Source organism: Megalops cyprinoides, chromosome 5 (assembly GCF_013368585.1).
Source record: "Megalops cyprinoides isolate fMegCyp1 chromosome 5, fMegCyp1.pri, whole genome shotgun sequence".
NCBI classification, from domain to species: Eukaryota; Metazoa; Chordata; class Actinopteri; order Elopiformes; family Megalopidae; genus Megalops; species Megalops cyprinoides.
The window spans coordinates 13933364-13949212 of record NC_050587.1 but is presented as its reverse complement, the minus strand read 5'-3'; the positions used below and the strand labels follow the sequence as shown (position 1 = coordinate 13949212).

Below are 15849 nucleotides of genomic sequence, written 5' to 3'. Positions count from 1 at the left end.
ATATAGAGCGTAGACTAGTTTTTCTAATAGCCTTGCGTTGGCATGCATGCAATGCCTGGTCCATAACAGGACAGCTTCAAATTTTGTGGATGACTTATGGGTTGGGTGCCTTTGTGGTTATGAATATTTATTCATCTTTCCATAAATACAAATTTCCAGGCAACAATTCTATTGGTATGCTGGTGCAAAGCCTGCAATGTCTGTTTGAGCTTATGAACACATGCAACTGAATGCACCGGAACAGTGAGCATTCTTGCACACAGAGAAATTTCATTCATTAAGTTATTGATGCAGCTAATTACCTGTCATTAAACTCTTGATTTCCTCAAAGTTATGAATTTAAACACATTACTGCAATAATACACTCCTATACTAATTGCATGAGGTTTCAATGCTGCTAGGTTAACTAGAATTAGAGTTTGCTGCAATAGTGAACAAAGTGAAATCACTTGTCAGGCATGTACAATAATTGATGTAGAGAAGTAATGGAATGATTACATTACATTATTGTCATAGCAGATGCTTATATCCAGAATGACTTACAAAGAGCATCTAACAAAGTGGCATGGCATGATCAACATGCAAATGCAATGCAGTATACACAACAGAGGGATGATACCATTCCAAATACAATGCTAATGTAGTCTGCAGTCTGCCACAGAAGATGGCCAGCATTTCTGCTATTCTGACTCAACAGGAAGCTGGTTCCAGCACATAGGGGCCAAGACAGACAGAGGACATGCCCATGATGTGAGGTCACGAGAGGGGCGTACAGCCAAGTGCCCTGAGGAAGCTGAGCACTGTGGCCTGGTTGGTGTCTGGGTATTGATAATCAATTGAAGACAAGAGTGATCCACTATCCGGATTGCTTGGTAGGTTAACACCAGCATTTTGAAACGCATGTTAACCATTACTGGTAGCCAGTGGAGGGAGATCAGGATGGGAGACATGGGAGAATTTCTCAACACTGGGGACAAACTGAGCAGTGGAATTCTGAATGAACTCCAGGGGTTTGATTGCACATGCAGGGATGGCATCAAGTGGCAAGTTACAATAGTGTAGGCGGGTGAGAGAGCCAAGGCATGGATAAGGAGTGGACAAGGGGAAGATTCTACTGACTGCCGCTATGTGGTCAGTGTATGTCAACTTACTGTCAAGTGTCACTCCAAGGAACTTGACAGTCCAGAAGGCTGACACTGATGGCTCTGAAGGCTGATGTTTTTGCTCATAATGGTCAGGTCTTTGAAAGAAAAGAACTTGGCTGGAATATACAGAAGCTCAGGTGATCAGACATCCATAATGAGACATCAGCTAGGCAAACCAAGATATATGATGAAACCTGGGTATCAGCTAGGGGAAGAGAGAGGAACAATTGGGTATCATCAGGATAACAGTGGTATGAGAAGCCATGAGAAGAAATGATGAAGCCATATGTTTTTGCATACCAGGAGAACAAAAGGGGGCCAAGGACTAAACCCTGAGGTTCTCCTGTAAAGAGGCTCCAGGGGGTTGATACAGCATCACTCCAGGACACCTGATAGGTGCACCCTGGGAAGTGAGAGGAAATCCAGCTGAGAATAGTGCCCAAGACACCCTTCACCACTGAGGAAGAAAAGAAGACATGGTGATTTACTGTGTCAAAGGCTGCAGAAATGTGTAGAAGTATCAGGGCAGCAAAGTAGCAAGCAGCCCTTGCAAAGTGAAGAATATTTGTAACAGAAAGAAGCACCGTTTATATATACACACATTGAGTGTATGTGTATATATACAGATACATTTTGATATACATAAGAACATATAATGTGGATCCATCTTTAGTAAAAGTGTTACTAGTTAATTCAGCAATCACGAAAGCACAAATCATGTACAGTCATAATCTTTCAATGTATTGAGAAAGAAATGCATTGCTTAAGCATTATTCAATCCTTTAAACAGCTAAACTTCACTTGTGCGTTCTCCTTCTCATAGAATAAACGAGTCATCCTTTCATTGCAGGTTGTATGAATGAACTGTGGTTTTTATTCAGAACTGAATATTTAAACATGATGTTCCAAACCAAAATATGTCTTTGGCAAGGAAATTTAGCCTTGTGATGAACATTCCTTTTAAGTATCTACACAGCAGTCAGTTAATGGGTTTAAGAAACATTCACGAAAACCCATGGTTCATATCTTTAGCCAGTTATATAACACGTATGTGATTGCTTCTAAATGTGAATAAATGGAATATGACTGAAATTGACATGCAGAAGGAGACTTTGAGATTGGGCAAGATCACAGGGGAGAGGTTTGCAGTATTAAGACGCTAATCTATGCGCTGTTGGGAAGAGGTAAGAGGAGGGTCTGTAAATGCTCGCTGAGATTGGGAAAGCGGAGAGAGGGGATGAAAGTGACTCTCCTGCTGTAGAGCAGAGGAAGTGGTGGGCGTATGAACTGTGGGCGGATGAAACGCAGGGCGATTAGGCTGTAACCAGTATATAATCTCCCTGATTGGTGTGGCTGGTTTCTTAATTCACACAGCAGTCAAATTGTTCTCGTCACACTGCCATTTCTGCCCCCTCTCCTTCTCCCCATTCTGCTCCATTCCACCAATAGGGTGTCGATGTTTTCAGTCGGAGATTGAACAAAAATTTGCCTCACTTGGTGGCACATACAGTGACAATTGGCAACTGCTACAGTGTGACAATGTCATGTTTACAGGAAACGCTAATGCTATGGCACATACTTCTGAACCATAAACCATCTGAACCACAAATCTCCAACAGCAGTGGGTATTCACAGAATTGAGGTTTTCAGGTTTTGAAAATATTCCTGTAGGCTACCCTATGGGCAGACTTAAGTGATTGCAAGAGCAAAGGAAAGCTTTTGGACTGAGACTGCTTCCCAGGTGTACACTGATATTTTATTTGAGAGCAAAGTATAGGACTTTAATTAGTCCACTGTCAACTTTGCTTGCTTAACTTGTGTAAGTTATGTGCAAGCATCAGGAATGGATAAAATGACCATGCAAAAGAGGTACAATATGGTATATTTCAAAGTGCACCTTGTCAGGTCCACAAAGGTAAATTGTGATTCCTCATCACATCTATCAGTTAAAGATATGCAGAGAATAGTGATCAGGTACTAATGTGAAGAATATCAAGATGTGTTTTCATTTTAATATTTTAATTTGTACCTTAAGAGTATACATTCAAGTATCAGTCTTATCTCATTTCTTTCATTTGAATCTTGAGCGAGATTATGATGAAATTCTTTAATTTAATCCCTCAATCAGGCATATTCTGTTTGCCTGAGCAGAGCTGTTATTCTTATCACATGTGAAAGGTCCTCTCCAAGAGGTATTTTTCTAAAATATTATGTTTAAAAGAAGCTTAATAAAGTTGAAAAGAATTCTAGGATTTCCAAAAGTTGAAAATAAATGTATTGCTGGAGACAGTTCAGCGTGGAAAAATTACTGTACATTTTAAACATCGACTAAAGGTTAAAGCATTCAGAAGATTCCCTGGCAAAGAGAAATGACTTCTAATTAGCAGCCTTAATTTTAGGATTAAGTTAATTAAATGTCCACAATGCTGTTCAGACCATGTACCCATGAATGTATTATTACTTTATGTTAAATTTGGTGCCTATTATTATGGCAGACAAAGATCACAGTGGGCAAGGATATTACTAAAGGCCACTGACAGGTAGTTTCATGATTTTACCCTGAATATCTCTGTGGATTGGGGAGTGCCTGAGGACAATATTCAGAATGCTACAACAAGTCATAATACATACATATGTATATATACATGTATTGTAAAACAGTACACAGATATTCAGGAACCATAACTGCTACTTGTAATAGTGAATTATACAAATCCACATGAGCATGCCTTCACAAAAACACAGAGACATACCCACACATGCATGCAAGCGCACAGGCACATAAAAAATGTAACACTCCTGAAAAGGCGAGTCTTCTGTCTACAATATATATCATGTATTTTTACTCCTATATTATATATCAGCAAAGCACCATTTCTTTATTACACCAGAAAGAGCTTTGGCTGTCTAATACATAATTCATGTTTCAAACTTTAAAACTCAAAGTCAGCCATCCAAAATGAATTGGATATTTACTGGGAGAGAGCATTTTATTGTACAGAAAACAGTTCATTAGAGTATGCATATCATAAGCACATGTAGTGTACTGCTAAATCCAGCAATGCACCTCATTGACATTAATAGCAAAGACAAATGGTAGCAAAAGAAGGAAGTCCTAGTCCCATGCTGTTGTTTGGTTGACTTTTTTAATAGTCTATATATAAAACACTTACTTTCTTTTGTATATACAGTTAATTTAATAACTACTTGTTATATCTGAATAGCATATTAACAGCCCCTAACACCCATCACCATTACAATGTTTTGAATAAAAATGATAAACAATAATTAATGTCATTTAGAGGTGTTGTACAGTATCTTTAACTACAACATTTTTGCGTTCCCGTGGGCAGAAGGGTAACAATAGTAGTTGTGATAATTTCATCGCTCTGTGATTCATGTAATCCTTGAATCCTGTTTTTTCTTATTCGTTGGCATTGTGGACCTGCAGTGATTCCTCTGACGGTCTTGATGAGCACATCCAGACCATATTTGTCTTCGTTTCCTTTTTCTGTGGAGAATCCTTGGTTACAACTCTTATGCTATTGGCTGAACCAAGGAACAGGAAGTATGGCCATGTATGTCCTGTTCAGACTAACTCACACATAATGTAATGCCATGTTTCGTAACAGATCTCCACAGTGTCTAAACCGTTAATGGACGTTAATTCTACTGGCGTTTGAAATATCAATAATCAATAGGTTGATTGAATGATTCAGTCAATTGAATAATTCAGTAGATAAATTGACTGCTCTGATCTTTTTTTTTTTCAGAAGACAGGTGTCAGATTTTAGCGAATGCTTAATATTTTTGAAAGAACTAGATAGTGCGTATTGTCCACATATACACAATGGTAATAGTCTTATTTTTCATATATATATATATATATATATATATATATATATATATATATATATATATATATATATATATATATATATATATATATATATATATCATTATTTATATATATATTGGAAATGGGCGGTGTGTGTATACCGCATTTTTTTTCTGAACTAACTGGCCGGATTGTGTGAGTCTTGACAATCTTTTAGTATCCCATGTAGCCTACACGAAAAGTATTACGTGGGCACTGTAGTCTAAGTTCCTGGGTTCACGATTTTTAAAAATGAAAAACTCCCCGTGGCTATCTGACATACAAGCTGCAACAAAGCACTTTGACTCGTGAAGTGTGTGTGTGTGTGTGTGTGTGTATGTGTGTGTGTGTGGGGGGGGGGTGATTGAAGAGGGGGGATACCGGACCAATCAAAACGGAACCGTAGCAGAAACTTAGCCTATTAATGCAGTAATAAGCAAATTAACGATTTTCTTCAGGTTAAACACTGTACAAGGGTTCAGAAATGTATAAATGTATTGTATAACAAACGACACAATAAAATATATTTTAAAACCTGTCAGCGGACTGAGAGTACCGGAAACTATTGATCCTAATGGTAAATAGGCGGACACTTGTGTGTGAATGATAGCAATTGCACCAATGACTGTACAGTAGTAACGATTGGCATGGTATTCCCTCTAATACGTAAGACTGGGCAGTTCTGGGGATGCTCGGTCGTATTGTGTAGGCGGGGTTTGTGGAATAGGGTGTCAAGAGAAGCGGAGGCTGGCAGTCAGCAAAGCGGTACTCAGACACGGTAAGGTCCAAGGGTTTTATATAAATACCGGTGCACACAGGCTGTAGAATTGCTTAACTCAATTGCTCAACACCATGGTATTGATTTGGACTCAGTTTGGTTTGAAACACAAAAACCTTAAGTGTAAGGTTCGTGTTATACACAGAAATGACAGCTGGATAATGGGGGTAAGATTTAAACTATTATTCATAACTTTTCTCATCTTTCAAAATTCTGTTTGTATGAAATGCATTTAGCTTTGTCTTTTTGTTTCTTGTATTGGAATGTGTTTAATGTATGGTGTTTATATGTCATAATGCATTTATTTCTTATAACTTTCACTGTGTCATTATCAGCATCCGTTGAATTTAAACTTATTCGTATTCATTTGTCATCAGTGTTGTTTGCCGTTCCTTTTAATTATAACTTGTTTTATGCTTTCCTTCGTTGCTGAGAAAGTGTAATGTTGCCTTTAGTGTATAGGAATCTTGGATTATCAATTAATGTGGGGTAGGGGAAGGAGCAGGGCTTCCAACCAAAAGGTCACTGGTCTGATTCCTCGCTGGGGCACGGCTGTCGTACCCTTGGGCAAGGTACTTAACCCACAATTGCCTCAGTAAATATTCAGCTGTACAAGTTGATAAAATTGTAAGGCGCTCCGAATAACAGCGTCTGCTGAATCACAATAATGTAATGCAATGTTATTGTGACTAGTGCGAAATGTTATGTTAAAGCTCCTGGTAAACCTTTATTCGGCATTATGTGTGTGCATATATTGAACCGCAGACTATCTTTAGAGTTCATTGTCTTGCAGTGTCTTTATACTTTGCTTTCTAACTCAATTGTTATACTTTCAGAAAGGAATTCTTAATATATCAAGTGAATTATTCTGCGTATGTGTTCATTAAACATGCATGTATGGTTTATAACTACTCTCAATCATCTTGCCGTATACACTTCACTGTTACTGCAGACGCTCTATGGTTTGATTTTGCGGCTTTCCCGGTAATCCGGGGTTCAGAATAGCCAAGGAGAGAATGACGTCAGGCTCGCACTGTTACCGGTTGTTCCCGATCTGGATGAATATCGTCTGCTTTATCATTTTACCATAGCGCAGACCAAGCGGGGAAATAGTCGAGGAAAAGGTTTTATATTAAGGATATTGCACTGATTCAGCATATCTATGCCAATTTGGTTCCCTCTCAGCAAGTATCTTTGGTAGGAGTGCTTTTTCCTCTGTAAATTCATTTTTTTCATTCCCTTACACGAGGTGCCGCATTCATAGTACCATTTGTTCATACGGTACTCTTTTGTTCGTTGGCTGTTTCTTCTGTCGGCTTAAATTATCATTATTTTCTAAATCTTCCATTTTTAAATCTCACCGAGCATGGCAGTTTGTCTGTGTATCCTGGTCTACATTACATCTCTACGTTTAGTGCATTATCCTAAAGAAGCCGGTGTCTTTGTACCACACGGTATGTTAGATGTATTTTCATTAACGCAGGTGTAATACTGTATACGCCTAAACAGCAAATAACCTTTTACAAGGTGATTAGCAAGTGCAATTTTCGAAATTTCTATTCTTTTGGCCAAAATGTATATCATATAGAGTGTGTAATGCTCAATAGCTCGTCATGGCACTTGAATATGATCACTATGGTTGCAACTTGGTCTGGTAGTAAATCAGCCATGCATCACATTGTTCTAACACCTAGTTAATTAAGCTATCTTAATATTTTTACTCATTATACACTTAGAATGTCTTGCATGAATGTAGCATCAGAGGCTGTAATGAATGAAGGTGCACCTAAGGCTGATTAACAAATATGTTAATACTCTATTTACTGATTGGAGTGGTTAGAATAATGGCTGGATGGCTGAGCCGGGTGCTAAAAATTGCCAGCCTGTGCTGTACAATGGCACTGTCTGTTCTGGAAGTCAAATCAAGTGTCTGAGAATGCCGGAGTTGTGGCTGTTCAATGGTGATTCACTGTCTTGTGGTTCAGATTTCCGTTTAAGGGGATCCCCTATTGAGCTGGATCCTATTCTGGCAACTTGACCAAGGAATAACAGGACTTTGTACATTTGATACCACAGCATGATTAAAATGATCTTGTGTCTCAGTGATATGGGTACATATAGTTCAGTCTGAAAGACGTCCTTGATCTTGCACAGCTGAATGCATGATCAGTATCAGTAAGATTGCCAATATCAATTTTTATTTTGTGTAATTCATTTTTATTGAGGTTAGGAAGGGGGTCCAGTCCCTGTTTCACAAAGTGACCCAAACAGCAAGAAATGAATCCTGCATACAAACATACATCCATTTCAAAATAAGTTACCTGGCACCGTTCAAGTCAGAGTCTGACTTGAAACTGCTCCCCCTTTTCCTTGATTTCTTTTTTTTGCTTTCATTATTGTGTGACTGACCAAGTTGTGGTGACCCCTGTTTGTTAGCAAGCACGCGTGGTCCCAGAGGTGCACTGCCTGTCCATCAAGGCCATGGGGAAGGATTACTACAAGATCCTGGGGATCCCGTCTGGCTCCAACGAGGATGAGATCAAAAAGGCCTACAGAAAGATGGCCCTCAAGTTCCACCCGGACAAAAACAAGGAGGCCAACGCTGAGGAAAAGTTCAAGGAAATTGCGGAGGCCTATGAGGTGCTGAGCGACCCAAAAAAGAGGACAATCTACGACCAGTATGGAGAGGATGGTAAGTGTTCTTTCTGGTGTAATGAGATGGGTTTCAGCTTTCTAGTAAGTTGTGTACACTTGATATAGTTAGACCGAGGCAGTGAGGATGCTGTATTATGAAGCAGACTTTTCCCAGATTGGATAGTAACGCTATGCTTTTGAAGGATGAAAACACAAATGATCTCTAGAGCACTTCCAGACGAGACAGGAGTTGGCTGCGACTGCAGTACACCAAAAATGCCAGAAATAGCAGAGTGATTTTGGCTGAGGCCGTTCTGTACTATTCAGTGTTCCAGCACTCGCATGCCCTCTGTGCCAGGCTCAGTGCCAGCATAATGTTCTATCTTTAGACCGAGGGCTTTGAAGTTCCCCAGAGTGAGTCACCTCACCTCTTTTCACACTGTGTCTGCTAGCTGCAGAGCATGCCAGGAGTAACAGGGACAGAGCTGCCTACCTGGGGCTTTAAGGATGCTGCAGGCAGAGTGTTCTGAACTACAGTGCAATACCTAGACTGATGACTCTTAAGAGATGGCTGAATTTTAATCATACTTCAGCCAATGTCTCACAAACAGTGGACCTGAACCAAACCACTGCATGGCCTCTGTGAGACCCAAAGGGGCTTACTGTAAATAATATTGGGAAGTGTTAAGGTAAAGAGATAACAGCAATGCATTATTTTTAAATCTAATGTCTGGGATATTCAGTCTGGGCTGAAAATGTGTATATCTTGCCTTTCATCTTGAGTGTTTTATGATATGGTAAGGGATATGTTCAGAGCATTTAAGTACTGTCTCTGAAATGTAAGTCTAGTCAACCCTTTTGTGACTCATTGCACCAGACATGAATGCCCCCATGTGCCTAAAATGTAACCTATATTACCCCTGTTCTGAAATGGCAGAATCCTAGAAAGCAAGTCTTGTGATAGGCCCCTATTGTTCAGTATAAACTGGAGTGTAGATATTTCCTTTGTTCCCAACCACTGTACTGAGAAAATACACAACTATTTGTTAAAGACTCATTAACCTACAAGAAGACTAACTTGTGCTTTAGTTCAAGAACCAGGTGAGAATGTCCTTCCTGACCTGAAATGGTGTTATTTTCCCAGCAGGAAATGCACATAATGCATCCTCTGTGGAATAATAATAGCATTGTAGTGGGCAGCTTGTGTGGGAGCAGAGCGTAGCTCAACTGTGTGAATTTAAAGGGTCATTCTAACAAATCAAAACGAACTGAGAAATATTTCACAGCATTCAAGGAAAACTGATATGCAAGAAGGGGATTCCCTGGTAACAGACTATCACTTGAAGTGCTGCTCTAACAAAACTGTCTCTGTACCTTTTGTTTCATAACAAAAAAATGTGAGACTAAAGGGGCAAGTTGGATATCAGCACTTATCTACAGTATATGTTCATTTAAGTATTTATGAATATATAAGGACTGACCATGCTAGCTTGGCCATGAGTCACTGCTTGGATTCCCCACGTTAGTTACATATACAGCCTAATTGCAGTGTAGTATACCATGATACTTGTGAAGAGCAGTCAAAACAATTTCAAGATGCTGTGAGCTCTCTTTTCTCAGTATAGTATAATCTCCTGCAGACAGTATCTGACACTAATAGCTAAATCTAACAATTGCTGATATGTTGATTATTGTGTGTTGCTCCTTCTAACTACATAAATAATAATAACAATAAATAAAACATGTATATATGATGTATGTATTTAACTATAGCATATTTTCTTTTACCCTATAGGCCTCAAAGCTGGAGGAGGAGGATCAGCTGGAGGGCAGGGGAACACCTATCACTACACTTTTCATGGGGACCCCCATGCAACATTTGCCTCCTTTTTTGGGGGCTCGAACCCCTTCGACATGTTCTTCAATTCAGGACGTTCCAGGGGCAACACCAACGGCTTCGGGGACCATGAGATCGACATCGAGGTGGAAGGGGACGACGACCCCTTCAGCGCCTTCAGCCGCTTCGGCTTCAATGGCATTAACGGCTTCCACCACGGCAGCGGCGGCGGAGCCGGGCGGAGGCACCACGCAGAGGCGCTGCACGGCCGGCGCAAACTGCAGGACCCACCGGTGGTGCACGAGCTGCGCGTCTCCCTGGAGGAGGTCTTCCACGGCTGCACCAAGCGCATGAAGATCACCCGCCGACGCCTCAACCCCGACGGCCGCACCCTGCGCACCGAGGACAAGATCCTCAACATCGTCATCAAGAGGGGCTGGAAGGAGGGCACCAAGATCACCTTCCCCAAGGAGGGCGACGAGACCTCCGAGAACATCCCCGCCGACATCGCCTTCGTCCTCAAAGACAAGGGACACCCCCACTTCAAGAGGGATGGCTCCAATATCATCTACACCGTCAAGATCAGTCTGAAGGAGGTAGGTCTGCACCAAGGTAGTAGAGGGAGGCCTGAGACCAGCAAAGGGAGATGAGATGCTTGCTGACCTACAAATGAATACTCACCCAAGTACTTAGGAGTCAGTAGTGTCAAAACAGAATTTGAAACAAGTATTTGCTCATCTATGGTATCTGATATTCAGCACAACATTAGGGATGCACACAGATTGCTTCAAGCACATTTTAAACATTAATGTAGAAAACCATGTTTTCCAAGGACTGAAGTATGTCTGGATTCTCACCCTTAAGGAACTTACATTATTTAAAAATACATTTTTTCTAGGGCTAGTGATACATACACAAATCTGAAGGATTATTCTTTCTTTAGATGTTTCAGAGACCCCATAGGTCACCATGTACCCATTATAATTTACATTGTGATACAGTAAATTGGTCACATGGGTCATAGCATATAAGTAATTTTTCCTCAATCTGTTAGTTTTCCTACACCAAAACAAACAAAACATTTTTGTGACCCAGACTGTCTCCAGTCATACCCATGGCTGTGACTACAACCGTCTTGTCCTGAAATAGCACTGTCTATCATCATTATATTGTCCCCCGGTTAAAATCTGGAGCATTACCATCTTATATGAGACTAATGTAATTATATGCTGTTACGCCTTCGCTGCTATTTTAAGTGACCAAAGGCAAGTTCCCATCAACATGTGCTGTTGAAATTAATGTAATCAGCTCAAAGGCATTACTGGCCTCATTAGATGTATGAGGTGCCTTTGCCTATGATTTTTAGCAAGCCAGTGAGGGGGGAAATGGGGACCATGTCCTTGCCTGAACAGCTTAATGATGAATGTTGGTGGTGAGAAGCATCTTGATGTATAAGTATACTGTCTGAACAGAACACAATATGCTGCTTTACCAATGCAAGATTTGTGACATTCACAAATGATAGATTGCTTCCATGTAACCCTCTTGTGTCAGTTATTAATATTGTTTTTGATAATACTCTTCTTTATGCCATGCATTTTTCAAAAAAAAACATTAGTAATTTTCAGAGGCGTTATCCCGCCGCTTTTATCTTCATCAGACAGGGAGGAGAGGTCACACAGGGTTTGAGTACATTGTTAGAGACGCCGGCGCTGTCTCTGTTCCTTGGCGACTGCACATTATGTTCCAATCTCAGTCTCTCCCTCCCCAGCCCCGACTCCCACGCCTCTGTCCTCCAACAACACTCTATCCCTGTCTGCCCCTGCTCGCTGCGAACCCACCTCATTAACAGTTCGAGGCGTGAGTGAGTTCTGCGGTTACCTCATCTGTGCTAGAAAGTGAGAGTGGCAGCTAAAATTAGTCCACCTCCCGCACTCCCCCACACACTACATTCACTTGCACTCCCACGCAGTACGCAACGCATGCCGTTGCATACTCACAGACGTTCGCCTGCGCACACTGCCTCTCTCTCTGCTTCCACGCAATCCTTCTTCCGACAGTCTCCCACTCCTACACACACCTGACCCAGATGTTCAGAAAGCAGTAATATTATAACCCTTCTATGAGAGGGATCTTGAAAAAACATATTTTTATATAACCAAGGCCACTCGCAAGCAATAGTTCTCAGGAAAAAAATCTGTTGTGCAGAATCTTGTGACGTAACTGATAGCAGAGTGCTTTTTTATCTTTGACCAGTTGGTTGTAACACATGTAGCTTCCCGCGGAAATAATCATTCCAGTTAAAACACTCATCTCATGAGAAAGACTCATCTGTTCAAATGCGTAAGATATATTTTTTTAAAAAGGCATAAATGTTATAGTCTGGCTTATATTCACTGAGTTCAGAGTCAAAAGCAAAAAACTTGCATACCATTTTGTGAGGTTGTCTGAGGTCTACTACAGTGCTAAATGGTCACTGAAGAACAATGCATTTATAATGTCTCTCCCCTTCTCTGCAGGCTCTATGTGGGTGCACAGTGAACATTCCTACCATCGACAACAGAATGATTCCCCTTCCTTGCAGTGATGTCATCAAGCCGGGTACAGTCAAGAGACTGAGGGGGGAGGGGTTGCCATTTCCAAAGAGCCCCTTGCAGCGCGGCGACTTGATAGTTGAGTTCCAGGTGCGCTTTCCTGACAGGATACCCCCACAGTCTAGAGAAATCATCAAACAGAACCTCCCTGTGTCTTAGGACCACAGGTGGACTGTGGAAATCGGGGAGATCACAGGGATCAATTTTTATTTATTTATTTATTTATTTTCATTTTTTTTAATCATTTTTAGCATTATTTCACAGACCCTGACATTCAATAGGGAAGAAAACAGAAAAGTACAGCAGGAATGTAGAGCTAACTCACTGATCTTTTTGTGTAAAGGTATCAGTTTTTTATGTAAGTGGATGGGTAGACATCTCTTGAAGGTCTGGATAGAACCTGTGGTGGTGTGTTCACTGCTCTTTTCCAGGACAGATTTTAGCAATTCTTTTTTTCTAAGGACTTGTTACAGTGAGAGAAGGGCTTGCAGATGGCTCTTTATTTGTAGAAAAAAATAAAAGTGTTTAAAAAAGTACATTTGACTGAGGACTTAGCCAGAGGAATGCCGTGATGTCTTCTGTTGCCTACGTTGTTTTTGTTTTTCCAGCTAATGTTTGTTTACGGGGTGAACAAGCACATGCTATTATTGAATGCTGTAGAATCTTAAGTGGAATTTTTTTGGGTATTGGGTCATAACAGAAAAAGGCTGGTAACAACACACTAGACCATCTAGCCATCCCTGATTTGGTCAACTTCCTGATTGGCTTTCAGGCCAAGGATAGGCCATAACTTACAAGATGCTTTGGTTTTGGTGCATTGATTTGGTGCAGAATGATTAACCAGTGCTATTCTGTGTTATTCAGTGTTAAACTGCCTTAAACTTTCCTGGGTTTTTAAACCCAACAAAATCACAGAGAGATTCTGGGTGCCTTAATCCGGCTCACACCAGCAGCCACTATTAGGCCTACAACTGTCAAGCATCAGGTGTACTTCACATTTTAAGTATAACAGATGTTTTGGGAAGTATTACATACACTGGAGTATATATATGAAGGAAGCCATGCCTCTGCTCTAAAATGGTACAGTGGCATTTTACTGTATTCTGGGCCCTAGGCTCCAACTGTGCTTCACATTCAGTTACAGGACACATATTCAAGGTCCAATCTCCCTGACCACAACCAATCGAATACGTTACAGCACAAACAACACTAACCTATCTGATTAATTACAGGCTCTTGGCCTGTAATATACTAAATGTCCATTTCTGTGACTAAGTATTCTAAGCGATGTACTTGGGGTACGGCATGCATGTGATTAAGACTGCATCTTTTTCTTTTTAAAAGAAAAACTGTCAATACAACTTAGTATGATGAGCAACTGAAACCATGTGTATGTTCAGATTCAACTCCATACAACAATTTCTTCAGAGGTGGTTGGAAATGTGTAAACGGGCACCTTTTGGTGTTCCTTAGCTTCCTTGAAGCCCTCTCTGTACTTGTTCTACCTGTTGTACTGTATTGTTTTTGCTGTTCAGCAATGCCATTGTATCAGTCTCAAAGAACAAATTTTATCTCTTTTATTTGCATTGAACATGATTGTTGTGTGATTGTTCACGCAAGGTGACTCCACCACACCCTGGAGAGGAACACAGACTCAACAAACAGCACAGTCAATGTAATTCTTACTTGTAAAGTGCAGCCCCATTCACCATCTGGGTTTAAGCAGGGTGCCAGTCCAGCAGGATGTGATTTGCTCTTCATGAAAGGGCTGTTGATTTTGTCCTTTGCCTCAGCTGAATGTGAAAGGCTGGCAATGCTGTATGCTATTCAGGTGACAACAGGTTCAAAATCAACCGATAAAACAAACTTGGATGAATATCTTCATATTTTTGCTTGTACAATTGATGTGTTTCTTTCTAAAAAAAATGCTCAGACTTTTAATGGAATGTCTGTCAAGAGTGTTCTTGTTGTAAATCCCATGAATTTGTTTTTTTTTCTTTTTAAACCAAGACCACAACTTGTATGTTACAGATACAAACCACGGCTTGCATCATTTTTGGAGGAAAGATTATACATAATAAGCTTTAATATGTAAGATGTGATGATATACTATACTCTGGCATAAATGGAAAATGGGCCCATGTGCACTTTTCTATATTCATTTCAATATTATATATATATGAAATAATTGCACTTTACAATGAATCTTTCTTCAATTTTCTTAAGATACGTGTTAAATGCAGTCAATGAATGCATTGGTTTTCATATGCTTTGTTACATGAAATACAGCAATGAGAGTTTGTAGATAAAATATTAAAAAACATAAAACCTGTATATCTGAGTATGTTGTTCTTTTCCTGACTTCATGTGTTTGGTCTTCTTACAAGGTGAAATGAGGACACTACAGCAGCCGCTAAAACACAGCCAGAGGCTAGGATTTATTCTCCAATCTCCAGTCAGCACTATCCAGTCATCAGGGATCATCTTTTCAATAGTGTACCAAAACAAAGAATAAGCAAGCTTGTTATGTAACTGCAGAAAGTAACATACTGAGAAGAAAATGGTCAAACAGTTCATACGATAACCACGGAAATCAATCTGCACTTGGCTCTACCTGGTCAGATTGCTTGACAATGACTTTAATTACATTATACACTATATGGCCAAAAGTTTGTATGCATACCCCTCCTAGTTACTGAGTTCAGGTGTTTCAGCCACACCGATTGTTAACAGGTGCATAAAATCAAGCACGTAGCCATGCAATCTCCACAGACAAACCTTGGAAGTAGAATGGGTCGCACTGGAAAGCTCAGTGACTTTAAACGTGGCACTGTCATAGGATGCCATCTTTGCCACAAGTCAGTTCACGAAAATTCTGCCCTGCTAGATCTGCCCCGGTCAACTGTAAGTGCTATTATTGTCAAGTGGAAGCATCTAGAGCAAGAACAGCTCAGCCACGAAGAGGTAAACCACGCAAACTTACA

At 40.3% G+C, this 15849-nt stretch overlaps 1 protein-coding gene across 3 annotated transcripts; it reads left to right on the top strand.

The window, feature by feature from the left end:
* Positions 1–5732: 5732 nt before the first annotated feature.
* Positions 5733–13083, top strand: LOC118778117 (dnaJ homolog subfamily B member 5-like). Of its 3 annotated transcripts, none has more exons than XM_036529468.1 (4): positions 5733–5800; positions 8237–8492; positions 10230–10867; positions 12791–13083. In XM_036529468.1, the coding sequence occupies exons 2-4, from the start codon at positions 8282–8284 to the stop codon at positions 13022–13024; spliced, it is 1083 nt and encodes a 360-aa protein (XP_036385361.1). In that variant the 5' UTR covers positions 5733–5800; positions 8237–8281; the 3' UTR covers positions 13025–13083. The 3 variants fall into 3 exon arrangements, with proteins under 3 accessions (XP_036385361.1, XP_036385360.1, XP_036385362.1); XM_036529467.1 differs by lacking the exon at positions 5733–5800 and adding an exon at positions 5812–5967; XM_036529469.1 differs by lacking the exon at positions 5733–5800 and adding an exon at positions 6822–6997.
* Positions 13084–15849: the final 2766 nt, after the last annotated feature.